The 25,288-nt window shown below is 35.3% G+C and overlaps 1 protein-coding gene across 2 annotated transcripts in view; it reads left to right on the top strand.

Moving 5' to 3' along the window:
* Dhc64C (dynein heavy chain, cytoplasmic) overlaps positions 1 to 25,288 on the top strand; it is a 189,442-nt gene that overhangs the window by 114,050 nt on the left and 50,104 nt on the right. Inside the window, exons 50-62 of one of the 2 annotated variants that reach the window (XM_089242500.1) lie at positions 6,620 to 6,715; positions 6,911 to 7,006; positions 9,310 to 9,381; positions 10,308 to 10,520; positions 12,026 to 12,117; positions 12,403 to 12,496; positions 13,086 to 13,277; positions 14,140 to 14,319; positions 14,434 to 14,499; positions 14,947 to 15,034; positions 16,424 to 16,619; positions 17,257 to 17,374; positions 24,511 to 24,726. In XM_089242500.1, the coding sequence (XP_089098626.1) occupies positions 6,620 to 6,715; positions 6,911 to 7,006; positions 9,310 to 9,381; positions 10,308 to 10,520; positions 12,026 to 12,117; positions 12,403 to 12,496; positions 13,086 to 13,277; positions 14,140 to 14,319; positions 14,434 to 14,499; positions 14,947 to 15,034; positions 16,424 to 16,619; positions 17,257 to 17,374; positions 24,511 to 24,726 (1,719 nt within the window). Of the gene's footprint in view, positions 1 to 6,619; positions 6,716 to 6,910; positions 7,007 to 9,309; positions 9,382 to 10,307; positions 10,521 to 12,025; positions 12,118 to 12,402; positions 12,497 to 13,085; positions 13,278 to 14,139; positions 14,320 to 14,433; positions 14,500 to 14,946; positions 15,035 to 15,816; positions 16,013 to 16,423; positions 16,620 to 17,256; positions 17,375 to 24,510; positions 24,727 to 25,288 lie in introns of both variants that reach the window. The other variant, XM_089242499.1, reaches the window with a different exon arrangement.

The following is a 25,288-nucleotide window of genomic DNA, read 5'->3' as shown; positions in this document are numbered from 1 at the left end:
AGGAAAATGAGGTTGCTGTTTAATTAGTATTACTTTCACTGCTATTTTGAACGTTTTCACAAAAATAAGGTACATTTTCACAAAAATAAGGTACATTTTCACAAAAATAAGGTACATTTTCACAAAAACAGGACCCTGTGCAAAAAGTCTGGACAGACCCCTGATCAAACTTTTATAGTGTAATCCCAGCTTTAATATCTGCTGATGATATCATCGTACATGGCAGAGGAGAAGCAGAGCATGACCGAAGATTTATATCTTTTCTACACAGATGCATAGAAAAGGAATTAAACTTAACAAGAACAAGTTAGAGTGCAAAGCACCCCAGCTAACATTTTTAGGACATCGGTTGTCGAAAGATGGCATCTCTCCTGATCCAAGCAAGATAGCAGCTATAGAAAACTTTTCAAACCCAACCTCAATCACCGAGCTAAGGAGATTTCTGTGTATGGTGAATTTTTTAGGAAGGTACATACCTAACCTCGCTCATATTGCTGAACCACTGCACAACCTTCTGAAGTCTGAGATTATGTTCAACTGGGGGTCCATCACAAAAAGCAGCCTCTAATGCGATTAAGGCAAGAGTGGTTGATCATATAACGCTGGCAACCTTCGATGAAAATTTACATGTCACACTGGAATGTGATGCAAGTGAGTATGGAATAGGAGCTGCAATGCTCCAAATGGCAGGTCCATCATTTGGGCCCCCCCCCCCCGGCTTTTCAAAATACACTTAAAATGGTATATATATATATATATGCATACATTAAGTACATGTTCTTTGCCCCTCCTGGAAAAAGTTGAAATGACTGCCCTGCCAAATTCATAAACCAATTGCATTGGAGACTGAACGCTGGTATGCACAGATTGAGAAAAAACTACTAGCAGTTGTTGTGACTCTTGAGAAATTCCACCATTACATTTATTAATTCCACTATTACAAATATCACTGTTAACACCAACCACAAACCCCTCGTGGCTATTGTGTCTAAACCTTTGTTCAAATCACCAAGGGGCGTTTACAATCTCTGTTGCTAAGAGCAAGACACTATGACTTCAACTTGAGGTACGTTCCCGGAAAGCAAATTCCTGTGGCAGATGCTCTTTTATGAGCTCCTTCAAGGGACTCAACTCCATCATACAGCAGATGTGGTGGATTCGATTAAGAACATCCGCTTCTTACCAGTGTCTGACCATTATCTACCTATCATGCAACAGCACACGTGGAGTGATTCTACTTTGCAGGGAGTTAAATGCCTTATATTGGAAGGTTGGCCAGAGACTAATATGAATATCAATGCCATAGCGGCGGCGGCATATTTCCCATGTCAAGATGAATTGGCTATCTCCAATGGCATTATTGTCAGAGGAGACCGTATTGTAGTGCCAACAACATTTCAAGCTGAAATGAAGAAAAAAATACATGCCGGGCATCAAGGCATAAATGCATGTCTCAGACGAGCGAGAGAAGTTGTCTTCTGGCCGAACATGTCAGGAGATATTCGGCAGTATGTCGAGTCATGTGGCACATTGCAACGTCCCTTAGTGACGTTTGCTTGCCCGGTTCGAAATATCCAGTAATTGTAGTGGCAAACGACAAGTGAAAAATTATTACAAATAAACTTTCGCATGAAAATATTATTTATTAGGTTTGAATGTATAAGTTAGACAATTTTAACAGTAGATTAATTCAACATAGAACCCTCTATTCGACATTAACAGAAAGATACGGTCTCACCAGTTTATGGTCATCAATAGTCAATCTTCTATGCCGATTGGATATCCAACGTTGATAGTCACTTCTGTGTAGCTTATCCCTGTAAGTATCAGTGGAGGTCTCTCGGTTGAGAGCCAGATCGTTTCGATCAGCTCCAGGGGGCCTCTCGGTTGAGAGTCGGATCTATTCCAGCAGGGGCCTCTCGGTTGAGGGCCGGATCTCCAAGATGTTACTTACTGCACGTAGCCTTGACAAGGCCAGCTGCTACGTTACTTTCCGTCTATCATCAGCAATGAAGTATTTCGACTATGAAGATAAATTAATGCTTTCGATTCCAGACCTGCCGGGAAACAAATTCAGATACTATAAACTATTTCATTTTAAATAACTATTAGCCTATTTTCCCAGCCTAAGGCCAAATGATACGGTAGCAAGACGGAGAACCGTCCAACTAGAGGGCTTCAGTTGAATGAACAAAACAAAGGATGAGCGCAGAGTCAGAGACAAAGAGGGAGGAATTTATACTCCCATTTCATAAAAATTTTAGGACCACATGTCCTTGCAAGGCCTTTTCGCCTCAACAAAAATATCTGATTTACATACTCATGCGTCACTAAATAATAAACATTACAAATAAAATATTACATCGGAAATCTGGCAACATGACACAATCCGGAGAGCTGATCAGACTCTCCCAACTATATAAACAATAACCAAACAAGACAAAAAGAAATGAAATGTTCCGACGGAGGTCTGCAGCCCCCGCCGAAAACAAGTGAGTACAACTCTATGTTTTCCATGCAACAAGACTTATAATAACTCCCCCAAGAGGTTCTTTATTAAAAATGAAAATATTTTACCGGACAAATCCTTAAGCCTCGCCCAAACTATACAGAATTTGAACCAGACCCCTCGACGAAAATAGCGACATCGTCGTCATGAGGGAAATTAATTTATATGGGACATCAGTAGCCCGCCCTCTGGCCCGTTCTCGTTCGGCAGCCGAAAGACCCCACCCGCCGACTGCCGAACTAAGCAAACATTCTGACCCTTACCGGTTTGCCAGCGGGTCCTCGGGTGGTTTCCGGTAACTGAGAGGTCCCTGGGGTCTAAAATAAGAAGGAATTGCCCACATAACGACAAGATCACCATTAACGTAGAGGGATTGGATCCCGATACATTACAACATGCACTGCCTTCACACCAGCGCAACCAACTCCAATGATGATACCTCATGACACATTTCTGGGCCTGTGACTTGAACTGGGTGCTGATATTTTTCAGCTGAAAGAGCGAAATTACTTGGTCCTTGTAGATTACTTCATCAAATTCATAGAAGTAGACTTCTTGCAAAATACTCTAGCTATCACAGTAATGCACAAATTGAAGTATCATTTTGCTCAGCACGAAATTCCTTGCACGCTCATCCCAGACAGTGGTCTGCAATTCAAGAACAAACAATTCCTAGATTTCGCAAAGGGCTGGGGCTTCAGTCATCTCTTGTTGAACCTGAGGAACAGCCTCTCCAATGGGCAGGCGGAATCTGCTGTTAAAATTGTGAAATCTATCTTCAAAAAGTGTGCTCGCTCAGGAGAGGACCCATACCTGGGCTTATTAAATAAGCTCAATGTAACATGCCAGATGGTCAACTGAGGTGCAGCCCAGCGCAAAGGATTTTTGGAAGACCTACACGGACGAGCATTTTGGTTTTTTTTTCAAGCTGAGCACAACTCGGGTCTATCACCATGGGCAATTTACTACCTAGTAAGTTGTGCCGGAAGTGTAAGTGTGTGTACCTAACAGTCTGAGTGCGTATCTAGTGTTGTGTATGATTTTTCAGTGCTGCCATCTATATCTCAGAAGTGAAGTGAGTGATGTGTAGTGACACACGGATGAGGCTTTTTTTTTTTCAAACCGAGCACAACTCAGGTCTATTGCCATAGGCAATTTACTACCTAGTGAGTTGTGCCGGAATTATGTGTGTACCTAACAGTCTGAGTGCGTATCTAGTGTTGTGTATGATTTTTCAGTGCTGTCATCTGCTGACCAGTAGCCAGCGTCTACAATTCACTCTACCACAGGTTCCTGAAGTCCATGCAAAGTTTCTAGAAAGGTAAAATGAGATGGCTCAGTGACATAATAGAGCATCACAAAACCTTGCGCCATTGCATCCTGGAGCTTCAGTGTGGCACTAGAACCCTCTATACAAGAGGCCGATTTGGGAAGAAGCCTGTGTAACAAAACAGATCAGTCTGCGCATGTATGAAATCTACAAATGAGGGCTCCACGTTGAGAAGAAGCAGACAATTCATTAAACCAAGTGTCCAACAAGATATGGAAATCAAGCAAACAGCTTCGTAGCCAGCCTGTCACCACCAAGACAATGTGACCTCGCTACCTGAGATGCAAGAGCCTGAGTACAAGCCAGAAAGAAGTGGTCCTAAATCTCCAGCAGCCAAGAATGAGGTATCACCTCAATGCCAGGTTCCAATACCACAGAAACAGGTAGCAGGCCTGTCATCACAGACAACCCGGGATAATGGATTTTACACGGCCACAAAATGATTAGCTCTGTTGCATTTTTTGCACATGTGCTTCCATGCAGGACAAGATTCCTTTCTTATCGGATGATCAAGCCTGTGATATTTGCATTTATAGCTTTTATGATCTTGTGAAACTCTGATGGGTTTTTTGACTGCATACACTTCAGCAGGTGAATGAAGGACTGTACTCTCATTTGTAGCTTTGTCTGCTGTTCTACAAACATAAATGCATTTCTCAAGCGATAGAGAACTGTGCTTAACGAACTCTGCATAAGTATTTGAATCTCTGATTCCGACAACGATTCTGTCTCTAAGTAGTGAGTTCATACATTTGTCACAGTAACTGCATACTTTAATCTGGCTTCTAAGAGCCGCCAAGAAGTTATTGAGTGACTCACCTCCGTTTTGGCTTTTTTTATTGAAGAGGGTCCTCTCATACGTCTCGTTCGTCTGGCCAATCGTGAAAGCTTCGAACTTCTCCAAGATCTCTGACACCTTTCGATCATCTTCATCAGACACGAAATCCTGACCATCATAGAGTCACATGGCATCATCATCTGAGCGGGAGAGAAAAAACTCTACTCTATACGGTTCCGGCTGGTCATCCAGTTGACAGAGGGTGAGGTAGTTGTTCCACCTTCGGCAAAATAACTTCCAATTCACTGCAGGTTCTTCACTGAATGCGAGACTTGGTAACTGCAAACCATGGACAGGCAGCGGCCATCGGATGATCAGTTCACGCTGCGCTACTTCGTTTATGCTGAAGCAATTCGGCTTCTTCCCTGCTTTAAGATGGAGTTACAAGACAGCTGCCACCATGTTTAGTGATGCAATGCTACATCGATTATGTAGGAGATCATCACTAAAAACTTTAGTAAAAATCCAGCAGAGACATGTTACCATAACAACCAAGCCCACATTCGAATGCTATACTGTTGCCATTCCGCTATTCATTATAATAATATTGATCATAAATGTTGATATCTCCCAAACTTTCAATATCTTCAAATTTTTGTAACAAGCAAAAGTATAGGAATAAGGAAAAGTCACCAAAAATTAAGCGTGTACATTAAATACAGTTGAGATTATAGTTTTTCAAAATCAAAAACTCTGTCAAAATGACTGCTCTGGCTATTCTAGTATTAAACTCTAACCAGAGAAAAAAACCCTTGGAAATTCCTGCATCTCTTTTTATCTGCAGCAGCTTCATATGAGCCACAAATAATTTCCATTCAAGAAATAAAAAAAATGCACAGTAAATTGAACAGTAAAGTGTAAACAAATCCCTTCAAAAAAAAGGATGGACATAGCAGTAGAACCATCCGGTTCATCTTGACTTATTTATATCGGATTTTGTAATTTACGCATTTTGCACTGTGCTTTTGAAAATGGTCTTGAAGGAGCATCATTCTTAAAAACTTGCATGACTTAATAATTTGCTTTCCATTGTCTGTGAGAGTTGACAGACTGGACTGTGAAAGACTCCAAAAAAGAATAATATATATATTGGGAGAGACAAAAGATTTATTTGTGGTTTCTAGTAAACTGTTTTGACCAAGTACTGGTTTTGAAATCAAGTCATTTCTGTCATTTTGCTTTGTCTTGAATCAATCTTACATGATACTGAAATAGTGCTATGAAAAAAAAAATTAATAAAAAAAATTTTTTAGGGATTTTTTTTATTATTATGCTATGAGCGATGATTATGTTGTTTGGGGGGGGGGGGGTACTCGCCCTCATCCTACTTTTCAGTCCTGCTTTTTCCTACGTTTCTAATTTTTTGAGTGGGAGCTCTGCACTTGTCATGTCACACACAAGCTGTTGAAAAGGCGGCCAGGACTGTTACAGAAACTTCAGCCACATTGTGCAAAAAAATCTTAGAAGGCTTCATAAAAAGTCTCGAAAAGCTGTTCCGAAATTCGATAGTAAGAAGGATTTTCGCACTATTTGAAATATGATAATAATATAAATGCCATTTTTGTGAACTTTTTCTTGTAATAAATAAATGTTACTCATGCAATTTGTATTTGCTTTATAGACACACATTAAACATTTTTTTTAACCTTATTGTAGCTCATAAAAAAGTTATTTTTTTTAAAATATGTGTTCTTTAAAGTCAATCTGAAGCCAGAAGACGATAACCCATTCTTAAAGAAAATTCATGTGTGAGGTAAAGGCATCATTTGGCACCCTTTTCGTGCTGTCCTGGATGGGAAAATTTTTTTTTTACATAGAACGATGACCCATCCTAATGTGCACACCATAATTTAGGCATGCAAATTTATTGAAACAGCTTATTTATTATTAGATGTGTGTGCATTATATTGATATTTTGAAAATATTCATTTCTTATTTTTAGGTTTTTTATGAGGAAGAACTGGATGTTCCTCTTGTTCTTTTCAATGAGGTATTGGATCATGTCCTGAGAATAGACAGAATCTTTCGCCAACCTCAGGTAATTTGCACTTAATAATGTGTAACACTAAAAAATTTTTACAGTATGTGTGATATAGTTAAGTTTTAAATTGAAAAAAAACAAAACTGTTAAAATGCAAAAGCAAGTTGGTAACAAAGAGCTTGTAATAGTTAATTTTTCTGTAATGATCAATAATGTCGCATAGAGATATTTAATTCCAGCATTTTATTTTAGGGTCACTTGTTACTGATTGGAGTTAGTGGTGCTGGAAAGACAACTTTATCTCGATTTGTTGCATGGATGAATGGATTGAGTGTCTTCCAAATAAAAGTAATATGCTTTATTCAACATAGAATTTGTTTTTGTACAGTCAAACTAAGTTATAATGACTCCTTGGCTTTAACTCAATAATTGACGGGGCAGGCTGATTCCCATAAAAAATAATGTTAATGAGCAGGGCCAAGATTTTCATTCCCTAAAAATACAATAGAGGGAAATAGAAACCTGAATTTCAGGTTTTTAATCAATCTGTAGCGACATTTAAGGCATAAAAACCTTGGCCTATTAATGAGTTTTGCTTACAGCAAATTTTTTCATCACTTTTGCTTGTGTTTTTATGATGTTTTCCCTAAGAAATTCTTGAAATTATAGCTCATCACATTAAGGGAATATTCTATTAATACTTAATGGTATGCTGATTTAAATCAGCTTTTTTTTTTTTTTTTTTGAAAATTATTGGTTTAAATCGCTTTTTTTTTCTTTACATAACTTCAATGATATGGAAGTAAAAATAACCTGTGGTATGGTATGCATATTACTCATATGTGGTAAAATTCATGATTAAAAGAAATATAGACCTTTGGGGGTAGACATAAGGACTTGAACTTAATCCCTAGATATAGTGCAGAAAAAAAGCTGCTCCATTTCTAGATTTTGTGCGTGCAAAAAATTTCAGAAAAATATAGGGAGTTAAACTTAACTAAACTGCACTAAGTATTTTCAATGAATTAAAATGTGGAACTAGGGTTTTTTCCCCTGATTAAAAAACAAAGGAATAACTATTTTTATAAAGCCTTAAATTCTATGCCCTAATTGCTGATTCAAAATAATAATAGAGATGTTGTACCAACATAATATCATTGGGCTTTCGACTTTACTTTTCGTATTAAAATTCTGAGTTTGCTAATTTTTTTTTACCACAACCCATTAAATCTGTGAAAGAATAAAAATGTTTAAACTACTAAGCAACATTATGCAGGCTGGAAACACATCCACCAATTGTGCAAGGAACAATCTTGCCAATATAGAATTTGTTTTATTTAGTTGGTGCTGCATGACCCTTTGGTTTTCCATTGAGTAAATCAATAAACCTGTACCATATGTGTGATACTGAGTTGCCACTAGTCATTCACTTTAACTATTGGGGGGGGGGAAAGAATAAAAGCACTGACTACAAGAAAAATGTTAATCCATGAAGTTAATTCAGACTCAACGACCTTTCATGTTACATAAACACAGGTTTTTAGTGTTCATATTTTTTGCTTGTAGTTCGTTTCCAGTTCATACATTAATGCTGAATTAAATTTGATCAATTAGGGGGAAAAAGCAGTTGGATGATGTGAAAGTATGTTTTCTAAATGATTAACTAGATTTGTTTTAATTAATAAGCAGTCAGTTAATTTTAATAAAACAAAATCTGATTTAAATCCAAAAAATCCGATATTTTTTAAATTTTTTCATACCCTCCAATGATTTGATGCTAAATGATTAAAATAAATGTATTTATTATATGTTCAACACTCAAGCGTCTCTAATCATGACAAAATAACTTCATGCACAGTATGTGATATCATCTGATTAAATTTTTTATTAAAAGGGTCCTGTAAATGTCAAACTCAATAGTAACTACACCTCGGTACAATGACAAAAATTCTTGGAATCTTCCATGTGGTTATAACAGTTTGATTCTATTTGAAAAGTTTTCCTATTCATAGTTTTTTTTTCTCTAAGGTGAGAGTAAAGATCTCAAAATGAATTTTATGATATTATGGTCTATTTATTTCATTAGTGTGACAAAAGATACACTCTATATACACTAAGATGAAGAGAGATTTTTTATTAATAAGAATTTTTATCCAAGGCATTTATCAATTTTTTTTTCCATTTACATGTCTTTTTTTTTTGTTTTTTTAGTTGTTTCCTTATTGTTTAATATTGTTTTTTTTTAATGTTGAATGTTCAGACATTTAGTCTTTTTTTAATAATATGTAGAAAATAAAATTTTAATGAATGATTAATTTTTTTATTATTTTTTTTATCTAATTTTCTCACCCTCTCCCCGCCATGTCAATGTTTTTGCTGATATAGTGCTTAGAAATACAATTGTTAATATCATTAGTTGCACTTGAAAATGTTTGTCAAATGATTTATATTTTTTGCAGGTCAGCTAGATTTATTGTTCGTTGAAAGTTTTTTTTATGACATACAACCAAAGAAAAAAGCTTTTTGTTGTACGAATTGACTCACATTTATGATGTACTTTTATTTCTTTTTTCTCTGTAATGAAATAACCGGTCTTGTGAATGAAATGGAGTTATATGACAAGAGTTTTCAACTTTTCATTGCTGTTCTAGGTTCACAACAAGTATAGTGCCTCAGACTTTGATGAAGATCTTAGAGCTGTTCTAAGAAGATCAGGTTGTAAGGTACAGCAAACATTGTAGTCATAAATTCCATCTTTTTTTCTTTTTTTTATATACAATCTAAGCTCGAAATCCACAATTTTCAAATAACTTAACAAAGTTTGCTGGAATAAAAATAAAAGTAAGAAAAATGACAGTGAAAAATATGGATGCCATTTGTTCCAACATTAAGCAACCCTAAATATAAGTAACATAATAAATGCCTTTTTAAAAGATAATACAGGAAGTGTCTCTCTGATCAGATTTTCACAACTATTGTCTGGTGAATAAATGTTTTTCTGGCTATTGGACTGTCCAAATTGGAGTTCACACTCGAGGAGAGTGCAAATTCCAGTCTATGGTGTTGCGACTACATAGATTACGAACAAGAACATAACTTTAATAATAAACATCCAGTGGAGACATATGTTGCCATAACAACCGAGCCAACATTCAAATGCCATACTGTTGCCATTCTGCCACTCGTTATAATAATGATAGACAATTAATAACATCTTCAACATATGGTAGCCCCTACTTAATCACATGCTTAAGCTTCGTATAAGTTGCACACAATTTTCAGTCGCTCACAGTCATAAAAAAAGAAACATTGAATTCACAAGAAGTTAATGAGTTTGAAATAGCCATAAAAACTAAAAATTAACTTTCAAAGCTGTATAAGCTGCTGCTTTATTATGATAGATTACAGTAATTTTGTCTGACAGCTTCATAATTTTATGAAATCATAATACACATGTTATCTCTTTGAAGAAAAATTATGCCTTTTCTTTTTATAAAGCTGGGAGCTGCCTGATGTTCATATTCCTCGGCTCAAATCAGCTTTTTCTCATATTTGTGTGACTGAGGGTGAAAATTCATTGTATCTTTTATACACAAAATGAAAAATTTATAACTATCAAAAGATAATCATTTGGATGGTCTTCCTGTAGGATGAAAAAATATGTTTTATCCTGGATGAATCCAATGTTCTGGATTCTGGGTTTTTGGAACGCATGAATACCCTCCTCGCTAATGGGGAAGTTCCAGGTCTGTTTGAAGGGGATGAATTTACAACCCTGATGACACAGTGTAAAGAGGGATCTCAAAGGGAAGGCCTCATGTTAGACTCCAATGAAGAATTGTACAAATGGTTTACTCAACAGGTAATATGAATTTTTACTGCCAAAATAATTTTGCCATCATTTGTCATTTTTGTATCTAGCTTATTTAAATGTCATCAATAAGTCAGTATATTGCCTGTTAAAAAAATAGCAGTAATAATTTAGCTTTTGCTCATATTAACCATTATATACCTGACAAAATAAAAAGAAAATTAGTAATTAACATAATGCAAATTGCACAATGAAAAATCATAAAAAAACCTTATCTATGTACCAATTCTGTAAAAAAATTATATTGAACCATAATATATTTTTCATTTAGCTCACACTAAAGAGTACTCTTGAATTGGCTGAGGATATTGAGTACCCTTTTACTAAGTGATACTGTGTTGCCAGAAGTTGGTTCCTCATGAAGTATGACAGTTCCTTATTAATAAAAGGGAGAGGAATGAACCCTAAGAAAACTGAATTCTCAAAAATATGTGAAGAACGATTACATTTCATCTCACTAATATTATGTAAAAAATGCCACCACAGTGCATGTATTATTGTATAACAAAAGAATTTTCTAAAAAGAAATAAATTAGTTTTGTTATTATGCCACATTATAACTTAACAAAGCATCTTAGATGAAACTGAGACGATGAATGAAAACCCCCAATTTAAATGTTAAATGTTGTAAAGTCTGTTACTAGCTGTGGATAGTTTTTTCAAAGGGGAAACTAGCTACCATTTGTTCCCTAGAGTCAGGAAACCGAAGATAAGCAACTTCAGTGGATGACTGATGTACAGCCTACAGAGATCAAAACCGGGACCTTGCAATGCAAGTCCATCATGAAGTCACAGCGATTCTCAACAACTGCTATATCAGGGAAGTGGTTCAGATCAAAGTTTAGCCCTTTATTCAAGACTCCCCGGTACCATATTTGAATGAAACAAAGCTTGACCACATGTTGCCCATAATGTCTGAGTCATCTTTTCTGTGCAGGAGGTATCACTTTTTACCTGGTCTGCCTGCTCGCCAGACACATCCAACTGGTCTATCTCTCTTCTCCCTTTTACCTATGAACTCTGGGCTCTAATGAAAGAAAACTTGCAGGCAATATCCGAGGAAAACATTCTGCATCTTTTGGTTCAATGCCATGATGTTTGGAAACTCTTATTGCTGCTTTTGGTAATCACTGAATAATACTAAATTGATTACGTAGCTGTATGGACGTGAAACTTTAATCACTTATTTCTATCACCATCAAAACTTTTCAATCAATTACATTTAAATCCAATAATTCCTTCATTATGTTGCAATTTTTATAAGTATGAGTGTCTACCCCCTGGAATTCCCTTGTTTTATGGAATGCTTTGCAAATAATTTTTGTCTTCTGCTGTTTTTTGCATCATTTCTTTTTGAAAAACCTGTTGCAGTGCCAATGTTGAAATGTAAATTTTTCTTGTAAAAAAAAAAAAAAAGCTAAATTATACACATAATAAATTGGAACAAAATTTGTATTTAGTAATGAACAGGAAAAAAAATTCTCAATGTTTTTCAGGTCATGAAAAATTTGCATGTCGTATTCACAATGAATCCATCATCCGAAGGCTTGAAGGACAGAGCTGCTACTTCTCCTGCATTATTCAACAGGTAAAACAAATACTCATTTCAGGATTGCCTTTTGTTGCCCATTTTTCAATTTAGAAATCTTTATTTTAGATAATCATTCTAAAATATCGGATTAATAAATTTAGTTTTTTCTTTTGTAAGACTCATTTTAATTTTTTATGGAAGCTAGAAAATGTCTGGTCAGATATTAGAATTATACTCATGAACCTTGTATTTGATTTATTGATAGCTATTTTGTCAATGAACAAATTAATTAGTTGACAAATTATTTATAATATGCTTTATTACCATTTTTTTTACCCTCAGATGTGTTTTGAATTGGTTTGGAGATTGGTCTGACGAAGCTTTGTTCCATGTAGGCCAAGAGTTCACAGTGAAACTGGATATAGACAAACCAATGGTAATATGACACATAGGTGTTTCAAATTGGGTTTTACATTTTTTTCTTAACAGCATTATTGTATCGGATGAAATTTATCAGAATTATTAGTTTCATGGCCAAATAAGTCTAAATTGATATTTTTATATGGCACTATTAACAGCGATTGATCCTTTGGTACCGTAATTTCCCGTATATGAACCACTGGAATGTACTAGCTTCATTCAGAAAAATTACCTGCGTGAAAAGATTTTTTTGTAGAAATCTGTTGCTTTTTGCATTCTGCAGCTTTGTATAAGTTGTATAAAAAACTTTGTATAAAAAAACATGAGTTTTATTCAAGAACTAAAATAACATTGAAGTTTGAATAAAGGGAATTTTCTGTATGTTTTAATTTTTTTTTTAATTTTGTAATATCACTGATTAAGTATTAGACAATATACTGGAGTAATTTTTTATTTATTTTAAAACAGGACTGCAAAGAAATGTGATTTCTACATTATAAAGAAATAATTCTTATGAAGAGTCTATTCAATCATTATTTATGAATGCTGTTATAATTATGCATATGAATCATTTCAAGCTGTTTGAATAGTGAATTTTCTTTCAGTACCGAGCACCAGATTATTTTCCAGCAGCATTCCCCAGTCTTCATATGCCACCCAATCACCGCACTGCTATCATCAATGCCTTTGTTTATGTGCACCAAACTTTACACAAAGCTAATGCTAGGCTACTGAAAAGAGGAGGGCACATTGCTGCTATCACACCAAGACACTTTCTTGATTTCATAAATCATTATGTGAGTATTAATTGTTTGATTTTATAATGCAATTAGTTCCATGTCATTAAATTTTTCATCATACAGAGCAGCAGTTCACAAATACTTTTAGTTGTAGACCCAGGAAATCTTGGTGTCTGACATATGGACCCCCATTTGTAGCAGCAAAAACTACAATCATTTAACAGCGAGAATGTTCACGAACAATAAGGGCTTTTTTATCCAGTACTGTGCTGATGTGCTTAAACGTGATGCGATAGCAACACAATCTACTGTACTGCAATAGAACTGAAACAATGTTTAATACCCTTATCGGGAGCTGTTGCCACAAATACAATTTTTGTGAAATCATAGCAATATTACTGCTGCAGTCTACCAATGTTGCAGCTGTGCTTTTGCATGTAAATTAAATTAAAACATTTCTTTCTAAGTAATATTTATTTTTTTTCACTTTGGCATTAGTTTATTTTATAATTCTACAATTTGGCCGTGGACTCCCAGTAAAGAAGCTCTGGACCCCCATTTGGGAACTGCTGGTATAGAACTCATCAAAAAGCTTTCTTCTAGTGCAGTGTATCCCGAATTGGGCAACATAACTCCTGGGGGGATGCTAGAAGGATCTGGAGGGGAAGATTTGGATTTAGTATAGGATCCTATTGGTTGGCTTGAGTTGGGGGAGGGGTGAGAAGAAGTAGTTTTCTTTTTTTTGAAAAAAACGGGCAAGAAACAGTTTTGGAAACTATTCAATAGAGTGTTTATTGTGTTCAATGGAGAGTTGATATTATTTGAGTGTCTCATGAGTACAACATGTTTCATTTTGAAATTAGTGCCTTTTCTTTTCTCCCCTTAGCTAGAAGAATAATGAACTGCTTTTTCTTTTAAGGTAAAACTTTTTAATGAAAAACAAGCAGAACTGGAAGAGCAACAGCTTCATCTCAATGTTGGTCTTCAAAAAATCCATGAAACTGTGGAACAAGTGGAAGAACTTCAAAAATCTCTTGCATTGAAAAGTCGAGAGCTAGAGGCAAAGAATCAAGCTGCTAATGCAAAATTGAAGGAAATGGTATTTTTTTTCATCCAATATGTCTAAATAAAAGAAACTAGTAATAGATAAATGTCTCAATAGCATTGCTTTTGAAAAAATTCACATCAGTTTTGTTTTTAATTCTGTTTTCAGCTCAAAGACCAACAAGAGGCAGAAAAGAAGAAGGTTCAGTCCCATGAAATTCAAGCAGCACTCAGGGTATGTAATAAATGCTTTCTACTAAACTTTTATGATACATTTATTGAGTTTTATTATAAAATATAAGATGTTAAGGACGACAACATAAGCACAGAAAGGTTGCTACGGCAGAGAGTCCCATACCGAGGGGTTAGCTCACCAACCTCTCTGTGAGTATAAAAATTCAAAAATGTCAAACCTTACTATTCAGAATCCGCAAAAACTGTAGGTTGCAGTCTAATAGGCCCTTGTGTGCAGAAAATGACTGTAGTGCAACAAAAATGATCAAATTATTCAAATAGGATGTTTTGGATTGTGTGGATTTTCAATACTTTTTTATGGAAAGTTTCATACTGCTTGAGAATGCAACTTCATGTTTCACTGTGAATAAACTTGATTTCTATCATATTTCTTCTCAAAAGAAGAAACATTTCAATTAATTTTTTTTATTCATGATTTTGTTTTCAGGAGCAAGAAGAAGTTATAGCAGTCAAAAGAGCTGATGTTATGAAAGATCTTGCGCAAGTTGAGCCTGCAGTTATTGAAGCCCAGCAAGGTATTAAAAACAAAAAACATTAATACATAAAATAAAACTTGTTCTTCCTGAAAAATTAGAAATTCAAAGTTAGATAACAGAGATTATTGATTTTAATATTTTAATGAATCTGTGTATGAATGCGAGATATATCTGATTTATGATTTTCTTTCATTCTGTTTAATTATTTATTGGTTGTGATTGTATATGTAAATGTGTATATAAGCATATATAGAAATTTGATTCTCCCTAGATTAGGGAGTTTTTAACTAAAACCTTCCACTCCATTAGACAAGATTATTATAAACAATAATCTTGTCTAATGGAGTGGAAGGTTTTAGTTGCTACTGATCAACTTTCTGATGTACTACAATATTCATTTCTTTTTTCTTTTCTCATCTATTTCTTGTGGTATAAAGTTTATGAAATTTACACAATGAAAAGAATAAAAGTTATAGTTATGTATGTTGCACATTACTTTGAAAGTATGAAGGAAATTCTGAGAGAGAAAAAGAAATTGATAACTGACAAATAAAAGTAAAAAAAAAACCATTCATCCTTTTTCATAAATGAAATATCTGTACTGAGATCACGTCTATAAGAAATTTTTTGAAAACATTTTAAATCATTTTTTTTACATTATTGCATGTAGTTTTGCTAATATTTCCTTACATTATTGGTCACTTTTATGTTGCTGAACTATTGTGGTTCTTATTTTTGTTTTGTCTTGTCTTGGGTAACAACCACCTGTTTGTTTCTTTTATTATTTGTACCAATGCCTTGTTTGATTCCCTTCTTATCAGCTGTGAAGTCTATAAAGAAACAGCACTTAGTAGAGATTCGATCAATGTCGAATCCTCCAGCTCCTGTTAAGTTAGCTCTTGAATCCATCTGCTTGCTGCTTGGTGAACCGACAACTGACTGGAAAGCTATTCGCTCAGTCATCATACGAGAAAACTTTATCGGCACCATTGTGAACTTTGCTACAGATGATATTACGTGAGGCTTTTCTTTTTCAATGTATCATAGTCAATAATTTTTTTTGCACTTATTCATCCATGCATGATAATAAAATTTTTTCTTTTGCGTTCTTCCCATTATTTATTTTATGCTTATAATAATTTTTTGCAGTGTTAGAAATTAAACTAAAAATTTTTAGCCTTGAGTTGATGAGTATTAAAATATTTCCAATTAAAGGGTTAATCATGATTAATGTTTAGGCCGAAATCAAAAAATAAAACATGACAGGAATAGCTCCATATCTATACACATATGTTTCAGGATAAAATGGTATCATAAACTTCAACAAAAAATCAGAAAAGTTAAGCTTTGCTCATTTTTTATGCTCACTAGTTCTTTGCTCATTTTACACATTCTATTTTCTTCTGTCGCTGCTGTAATGGACTCCAGCTGTAAAAGGTATCAAGCGCCAACATCTTGTAGAGGTAAGATCAATGAGCAATCCTCCTCTTCCAGTGAAGATGGCGTTAGAAGCAATATGTCTTCTTCTCGGTGAACCAGCTCCAGATTGGAGGGCCATTCGCTCTGTTATTATCAGAGAGAACTTTATTCCCACAATTGTCAACTTCTCCTCCGAGACCTTAGCGTAAGAATAGTCCAGTATATATATATATATTAATGTTTTTAAAATCAATTTTTAGCAGCTTAATGCAAGTATGTCTTCGTTGAAAAATTTTATATATTTTTTAATGATAATAGGCCAATTTAAATTTTTTTTATTATACTTTATTTGAATTCATGGATAATGCATTAAAATTTCAAAATCTTCAATTGCGCCTAACACTCATACAGAAGTAGTGAAATGAAAACACAATGGTTTTAATCGAGATATTTTGTCGTTATTAAAAATTTTAAAAAAAATAATGCATTCACACATTTTGGTTTATGGCACATGATGTTGTGTAGAAGTTTCAGTTTACTCATGAAAAGTATGAAGATATTAGAGAGAAATGTTTTTTCTCAGCCCACAACACAATGAGGAAAAAGACTGGATATATCAATGCTCAGGGGAACTACGGAAAGAAAAGTTTAGTTTCTGCCGCGAATCACACCTTGGTCTTCCTGCAATTCGGGCAGCACATTAATTAGTATATCATGGGGAGAGAACTTTTCTTTTGCTATGACATGTACAGAAGTTTGTTTCAGCATTAATATGCAAAAAGTTTTTCTCTTATAAAGATGCTAATTTTCAAGTTCTAATGATTTGTGATTTTTTTTTTCAGTGATGATATCAGAAATAAGATGAAGACAAAATACCTGAACAATCCAGAGTTTAATTTTGAAAAAGTTAATCGAGCTAGTCTTGCATGTGGCCCTATGGTTAAGTGGGCCATTGCTCAGGTTAGTTTAGTCTTTTTCTTAATTAACTGTTGAGTAGTAATTTTCCACTTGTTACTTTTTGTATATTGGTCATCTTGTTCCTGTCATTCACTTTAAATTTTATCGTAAAATGTGCTTATGTGGGCAAATGAAATATAAAACATACACTACTTAACCAAAAAAAAGTGGTATTGCTATTACACTCAGATGCAAGTATGAGGAGGAAATGCTACGATTTGTGCAGTTTCTTCTGTTCTGAACTAAGGTTAGTGATAAAATAAAGTTGGCTGAGTATTTTTTAGCTTGCTTAACCCTATCGACGGCTCAGGGTCGAACACAAAACCTCTTCAAAAAAAGCTACTTATTTTCACGAAATCTTTTCAAAATGACCACAGGGTCACGTGATTCTAGAATGCTTTCCCCCCAATATGTGACAATGGGTAATTGGCATGCATGATAAGCCGTCGAGAGGGGGCTGAACCGAAGTGACAGGCTGGTAACGCCCGGTGATTGACCCTTTCTTCCCAGAAATGTACTTTCTCCTTTCATTCTCCAAAGTTTTTCTATTTTCCGAACTAAATAAAAAACACATAAAGGCGGGATATACGCAAAATTTTGAACGAAATTATTGTAGCGTGTTTATAGATGCTATGGTAAATAACTCTATCAATATAGATTAGCTTTAACAGGCAATAAAATTTACTTGCTTTCGCTTGTGAAATATTGATATGATTAACTTAGTAACGGAATGTCAGAACTTACTAAGAAGAAATTACTAACCCATCCACTAGGTATTTAAAAATGTCCCAATATGTTCAAGTTGAACACTCTAAGTATTCTGAATCTCGAGAAGCATTCTATATATGTGCCCCTTAATATTTTAATTGTATTTTTTAAATTTGCAAGTGTTGCAGTATGTTCTCGCGATTTTGAGGTTCACCTAAAATGTAAATTTTTTTTGAAAATCGCAAAGCTTTTTCGTAAATAATGTGCGTTGATTAAATCAGTGTTGTTGGAATTACTACTATTCGAGGCAAGGCATTGTAACAACTGATATTTATCAGTTGATACAAATCTATTCGAGCAAAACTACAGCTACTTCCCAACCTTGGAACATCATTAAATAATTAATTTATCAAAACTTTCGGGTATAACACTGCTTCTCAATGCTTTACTCACATTCTTTTTGAATATTCATTTATTTTTTTCATGATATCTCATGATCGTGGAGTTAATTTCAATAATGAGCGTAGGTTTAGTGAGATTGAATACGCATATTAGATAAACAGTCATTTGCATCGGATTATAATGAAAGAATTCTCTCTTAAATATATAAATTTGGTGCATTAAATCATGTTAAAAAAAAAAATACATGAAAACAAGTAACATACTGAGAAAATGTTTAAATGCACAAATACTAGAAGTAAATGAAGTCTCTGGAATTCAAAACGGGAAAGAAAGTTGTAACTAGAGCCCGGATTAGACGCTAAAACATGCACTAAAAATAAAGTTTAATCTGCATTTTTAAAAATGTCGAAATATACCATGAAATAAAAACACCCGATCTTTTTCAAAGAATTAGAACACCCTAGAAATTTACGAGAGCAGTTCATAAAGAGCTCAAGTTGGAAAGCTCAAATTAAGGGTATGGTTGTAATTTACATTTTCATCTTTCCCCCTATGTGACTTGCTGCAGCAATTAAGTAATAGCTTAGAAAGAGTCAAAATCACGATAGAAAATGCAATTTCTTTCTCCATACCATACGTCTTCAACTTCTGGAATCAAAAGGTAGAGAGCCTAACGTTCACACCTCTATCCAGAGATGTCTTCTAATCCATTGGCCTCTATTTTTTGTTTCCTCTGAAGACTTCGTTTGAAGATGAAAAACGCAGATAGTATGAAGAATTCGCCAATGTGTATCAAACCTCATCGATATTTCGATGGTTTCGTGATATCTGATGACTAGTACCTGATACTAGTCTTATCAAGAGATTGCGGACTCGAGCTAAAATAAATAAATTAATAAAAACTGATCAATTGCAAGCCGCTATCGGGGAGCCGATAGCGAAGATGGGATTTATAGCTGAGGCCCGATTCGGGTCTGTGCCGGACACTCATAAATTGAATGTCTTGATGCATAAAATCCATGGCCAAGACCAAGGATGGCCACAGCACAATGTATTCGTACGATATCAGTACGCGTCCCCCTCCCCCCCCCGCCCCCCAGTCCTAGCAAATACATTCGAAATTTTCTGCGTTTTTCAGAAATTTCCCGTTTTTCTACCCGTATTGCGAACATTGAATGCTTGTAGGTTTGCATACATAACGAAGAAAGACATGGAACACTTATTCGATCAAGTTGATGTAAATTTGCATGAAAAAAATTCATGTAATACAGTAATAGGTTTTAAGCCAAATGTTCTAATTTTCTCAAACAGCATTCGGAGTGTTCCAATTTTTTGAAACAAAGAGGAAAAAATTAATTTGGTATTTTACGACGCATTTAATCTACTTTATGAAAACTTTTTGCCACCGATATGCTCAAGATATGAATGCTCATATGATATGATCATGATAGAAAAGGAAAATGCAAATTAAACTGTACTTGTGCTACAACCTTGAACTGCGCTTTCCACCTTGAATATTTCATGAACTGCTATCGTAAATTTCTGGGTGTTCTAATTTTTTTGGAAAGGATGTATATATGCGAAAAATTGAAACCATCGTTGAGTAATCCCGAATTATGGCATCAAAAATGAAAAATGCACGCAGAATTGAAAAAAAAATTATATATGCATTTGAAAGAGATAAAAAATGAATTGTAATGTTCCAACAAATCAAAAAAAGAAGCAAAAATACTCATATTATAATGCCGAAATATGCATAAAATATAAAAATATGTGCCTTAAAAATGCGTTAATATGCCTGCCCTAAAGGCTCAGAATATGTAGGGGGGGGGAGTATAGAAAAATATACGTATAATTAAAATATATATATTTATTTATATATGTATTTAAAGTGGAGAAATTTCCCTGAGAGGAAATACACCCAGGAAAAAAAGAAAAATCGTTCATTTCGGAATTCAGAAATGTCAGAAATGAAAAATATGCTAAAAAAAGAAAACGCATTTATAGTGCAAAAATGTGCATTTAAAAATTTCCAGAAATATACCTCAAAATGAACAATAGTCAATGTTGGAATACTTTATTTAAAAAAAAAATTGAGTTATCTGATTATATCGAGCGAAAAACTGAATGAGGGGAAGTCATTTTACTCGAGAATCGAGTAATAGTTTGGTATTTTTTATTTTTGTGAAAAATGGCATGGAATCCAAGGAAATGACTGAATTCGAATTCAAAAAGTAGCAGATCACATGGGCAGAGATACGGGGAGGTGGCATGAGGTGCACTGCGCCCCCCCCCCACCACCAACGTCAAAGGTTAAGTCGACTAGTCTAATGTATATGTGTATAGATATCATCATCACCTTGCTCCCACAACAATACTGACCGTGCCCCCCAGACTTCCAAGTTTATCACCGCCTAAGGCGGATAATCTTATCACAAGAGAGATTTCTGCACCTTTTCCAGGAAGTTTACATTCCTCAACTTTTTTTGGGGATCGCGAATCTTTACAAAGAAAACTATTAGTAACATCACAATAAAGGAGAAAAAACAGGACATTCCATCTTTGCATCAACCATTTTGACAAAAAAAAAGGGGTTTGCAAACTTGCCTCGGCATTTATTTGATACAATACAGGTTCCTTTTCTGAGAAAAAGCGTTCACTAGTTCTCTCTCTCTCTCTCTCTCTTTCATTTTCGATTTACTTTTGTTGCACCATGGTCATTTTGTGCACACTTATCTGTTGTACCTACTGTGGGTACTAGAAGAATAGCCAGTTTTAAGAAGTCCGATAAAACAGCTGTAGTATTGGCACACAATAGACAATTGAAAGTGCAACAGAGATGAGATTTTTTTAAACTCAAGCACCTGTTATTTTGCTGTATTTACAAGTCTGGATTTACTGGTTCGCAAGTAAAATGACATGCACTCTGTATAAGAATATCTTAATACTAGGGGGGCTCTGCCCCCCCCCCTGCCGCTTTTGGCGGCCAATCCCCCCTTCCCTTCTCTTCACAACATATTTTGCTTATCTAGTCCCACTTCATCAGAGTGTTATAGAAAGTGACACGTGAAAGCACCAGCTTACTGAACAAGCGAATTTTACAATAATAAAGCAACAAAAAACAAATGTGATTCATCAAGTAACCCCACAAAACTTCTCCACGAGGGTCCCCAGACTCCAATTCGCTGAATTTTAGTGAGGGACCCAGACTGGATTCATCTGGGGCTTCTGCTGTTGCAAAATTCCACGGAAAAAAATGATATTCATCCATGGCTCGCCAAAATTGATCCTGTCAATTTCCACATGGGGCCCCCGACCTGGAAGCTTGTCGGTCATCCCCCGCTGCGAGTGCTATGAAATATTTTCATTTGTATTCATTTTACCAACGAATAAAACCCATAGCCCCCAACAAAATACGTTTACAAAATGCATTTATTTCGGACTTCAGCTGCTGCAAGTTCCACAATGTTAAACAAAAGACAACAATGAGATTAATCCAGGGCCCCCAAAATGAAACCTATCAATGTCCACATCGGTCCCCGACAGGCTCGTCATTGGGGGGGGGGTTATATATATACACATACATTGAGTACGTGTTCTTTGCCCCCCCCCCCTCTGAAAAAAGCTAAATGAGGGCCCTGGTCCCCGACCTCGAAGCTTTACCGACTTCCACAGCTGCGAGTGCCACGAAAATTTTTCATTTGTATTCATTTTACCAACGAATAAAACCCATCGCCCCCAACAAACCCGGACCCAGAAAAGAATAAGATTCATACAGGGCCCCCAAAATGAAACGGGGTCCCCGACTTGGAAGTACCCTGTGAGGGCCATGGCAAATTTTCATTTGTATTCATTTTACCAACGAATAAAATCCAGCGCCCCACGCAATCACTCTGGACCGAATTCGCAGATTTTTATGAGGTGGGGGGGGGGGGGTCTGGACTGGAAATATCTTGGGCTTTCGCTATCGGAAATTTTTCAGTTTTAAAGCAGCAAGAAAACAATGAGGTCCATCGAGGGCCTCTGGAAATTAAGCTTTTTAACTTCCCCATGAAGATATATGTGCTATGCCACCCCCAGGTACCAAGATCCCGTGTGTTGGGAGCACCGGTGATTTATGTATATTATACAATGTCGGCATGACCCCCCACACTTTTTGATTTTTCACACTATAAATTAACCACAGAGGGGCCCGTGAAAAAGCTGGTTTGGGGCCCGCTATCTCTCCCATCCTAGGGGCCCCTACTGTAGGAAGTAGGAGCCTCTCGGTACTTACACATAACTTAGTCCCGATGGGGGATATGCAAGAGTTGGTCCCAATATGCAAGAGTTAAATGAAAACTTGAACCAAAATTGTAACCGACTTCCGTAACCCAAAAACGTAACAGATTTTCGTTACATAAAATCGTCACTAATTTCTGTTGCTTAGAAACAGGCCCTTTTCGAGTTTGGGATTTTATATTATAGAGTAGATAATAATTAATTCAAAGCAAAAAAAGATCGAAACCCCTTTAAAACGTTGTTCAACGGACGGCTTTTAAAACGACGCAACGTACCAACGAGAACGACGACGACGGGGGGGGGGGGGCAAAGCATATGTACTCAATGTGTGTGTGTATTTATACCATTTTTAGTGTATTTTTAAAAGCCGGGAGGGGCAACGCCCCCACCCCCCGACGCCCCAAATGACAGGCCTGCCCAAGAGGTTAACGAAGCCACCCTGGAGACTTTTTTTCCATGAGATGCTTCAATAATTTGGTGACAATTTCAGTAGAACATTAAATTACACAAAAATCATAGTACATAAAACAAATGGTATATAGAACATTCGTTAAAAAATATACACGAAGATACCCTAACCCAGCGGTTCTTAAATTTTTTTTCACTCACGGAGCCCCGTGGGCCTTTCATTTTAATTGATTTATCATATTTTGTTTATTCATTTCATTTTCCACGACCTGTCGCAGAGAACTAATAACTAGTTCTCTTAGCACAAGCTGTAGCTTTCTGCGTGGATGATGAATGAATTATTGGATTTGGAATAAACCTCAGAACAGTGGTTAAATTTCATAGGTTTGAATATATATTCAAACGAATATTCAGATACGAATAATAAATATTTTTGTCAAATAAATTAACAATTTCTAATTTACTGGTAAAAACTTTCCTTTTTTTCAACTACAACGTGGGTATTTGTGCCCTTTTCAAACCAAGTAATCCTTCTTTTCTCAATAAGCTATTCTTCTTTTCAAACATTGATGAGTTTAGGGAGGAGAGGACTCTATTGTTGCAGGAAGGGGCAGTTTGACGACACTGTGTACCTGTCACTAACCGTACAATGAGATGGGGGAAGGAACTGGTTCCTGGCGAACGCATTTATGAGTTCGAGCCGAAATGACGGTAGTTGTCTTCGGACTCATATATGAGTTCAGGCCGAAATGACGGTAGTTGTCTTCGAACTCATATATGAGTCTTCACCGTTTAGAAGGTTAATGACCATATTTATTCATCAAAAGACAATAGCAAAATACATCTTGCTCTAACTCAGAAAAATTCCTTGAAAGTGCATGAGTCATTATTATTGGACACAGATTACCAATTAACAAGTCCTGACTTGAATTTAATCAAGAACCTACGAAACTCATTAAAGAGGATTCTGTGAGAGTCATTCAACTCTTCCTGGATCCACCAAGGATCTTTGTAAAACGTTAATGCAAATCAGACTAAAAATAAGTAATAATAATAATAAACTAATCTTAATAAATATTAAGAGATATTGTTTGACCCCCATAAAATAAATGCTGTAATAAGTTCATGCTTAATTCATGTTAAAAGCAAGCCAACATAGTGTTGGTGTGCAAATTCTTTTGGCCAGATAGTTATGTAAGTATTATAGTAAAACCTCGATGAGATCCAACACAATTGAAAAGAGCCTAAGTTTGCAAATGGAAATGTCATAATAATAGAATATGCATTATTATTTTTGATGATTATACTGAAACTTTTTATTTTTCACTGCATGGTTTTAGGTGAATTATGCTGACATGTTGAAAAGAGTTGAACCTCTTCGCGATGAACTGAACAGCCTCGAGAAAGAGGCATCGGATAACAAGAGGAAAGCAGCTGAAATGGAAGAACTCATCAGTCACTTGGAAAAGAGTATTGCTTCTTATAAAGAGGAGTATGCTAATCTTGTTAGTCAAGCACAGGCTATCAAAACAGATTTGGCAAACGTGCAAGCAAAGGTTTGTGCTAGTGTTATCTAGATATTTATATATATATAATATTTCAAAGTATGTTTTAATGAATAATTATGACAAAGGTGAAATTCAAAACATTTTAGTCAGAATAATTTCTTATTATTGATTGCATAAGATTCTTTGTTGTGAAAGTGATATCACAATATATGTTCTCATTTCTGTTATTTGAATTTAGAAAAAAGAAATGACGTGAGTTTTTTTGCTTTTTGTATTTATTGTTTATTTTAATTTTTTTGCATTCGTACATCAATTAGATTTATTCCCATTTAATTAATTTATTTATTCAATATTGCTGGACCGAAGCCTATACAAGGTTATGCTGAGGTGAAATTTGACTGAGGAAACAGTTGACATTATAAAAGAAATCTAAAACTGTTGTACAATCAATAATGTTTGTTGAGTGATTGCTCCAATCAGTTATTGTTGAAGGAAAGAAACTTAATTTGAAACAATCTGTGGATGCAAAGATGGGTTTTAATTTTTTGGAATGGGTAATTCTATTGGAAAAGTAGGAAGCTTAGAGTTAGAATATTGGAAGTGTTGATAT

The sequence above is a fragment of the Pholcus phalangioides genome, unplaced genomic scaffold (assembly GCF_987345545.1).
Source record: "Pholcus phalangioides strain wild (caught in Gottingen) unplaced genomic scaffold, Ppha-v1.0 ptg000015l_1, whole genome shotgun sequence".
Lineage (NCBI taxonomy): Eukaryota > Metazoa > Arthropoda > Arachnida > Araneae > Pholcidae > Pholcus > Pholcus phalangioides.
The sequence above is the reverse complement of the archived record's forward strand: the minus strand, read 5'-3'. Positions and strand labels throughout refer to the sequence as shown.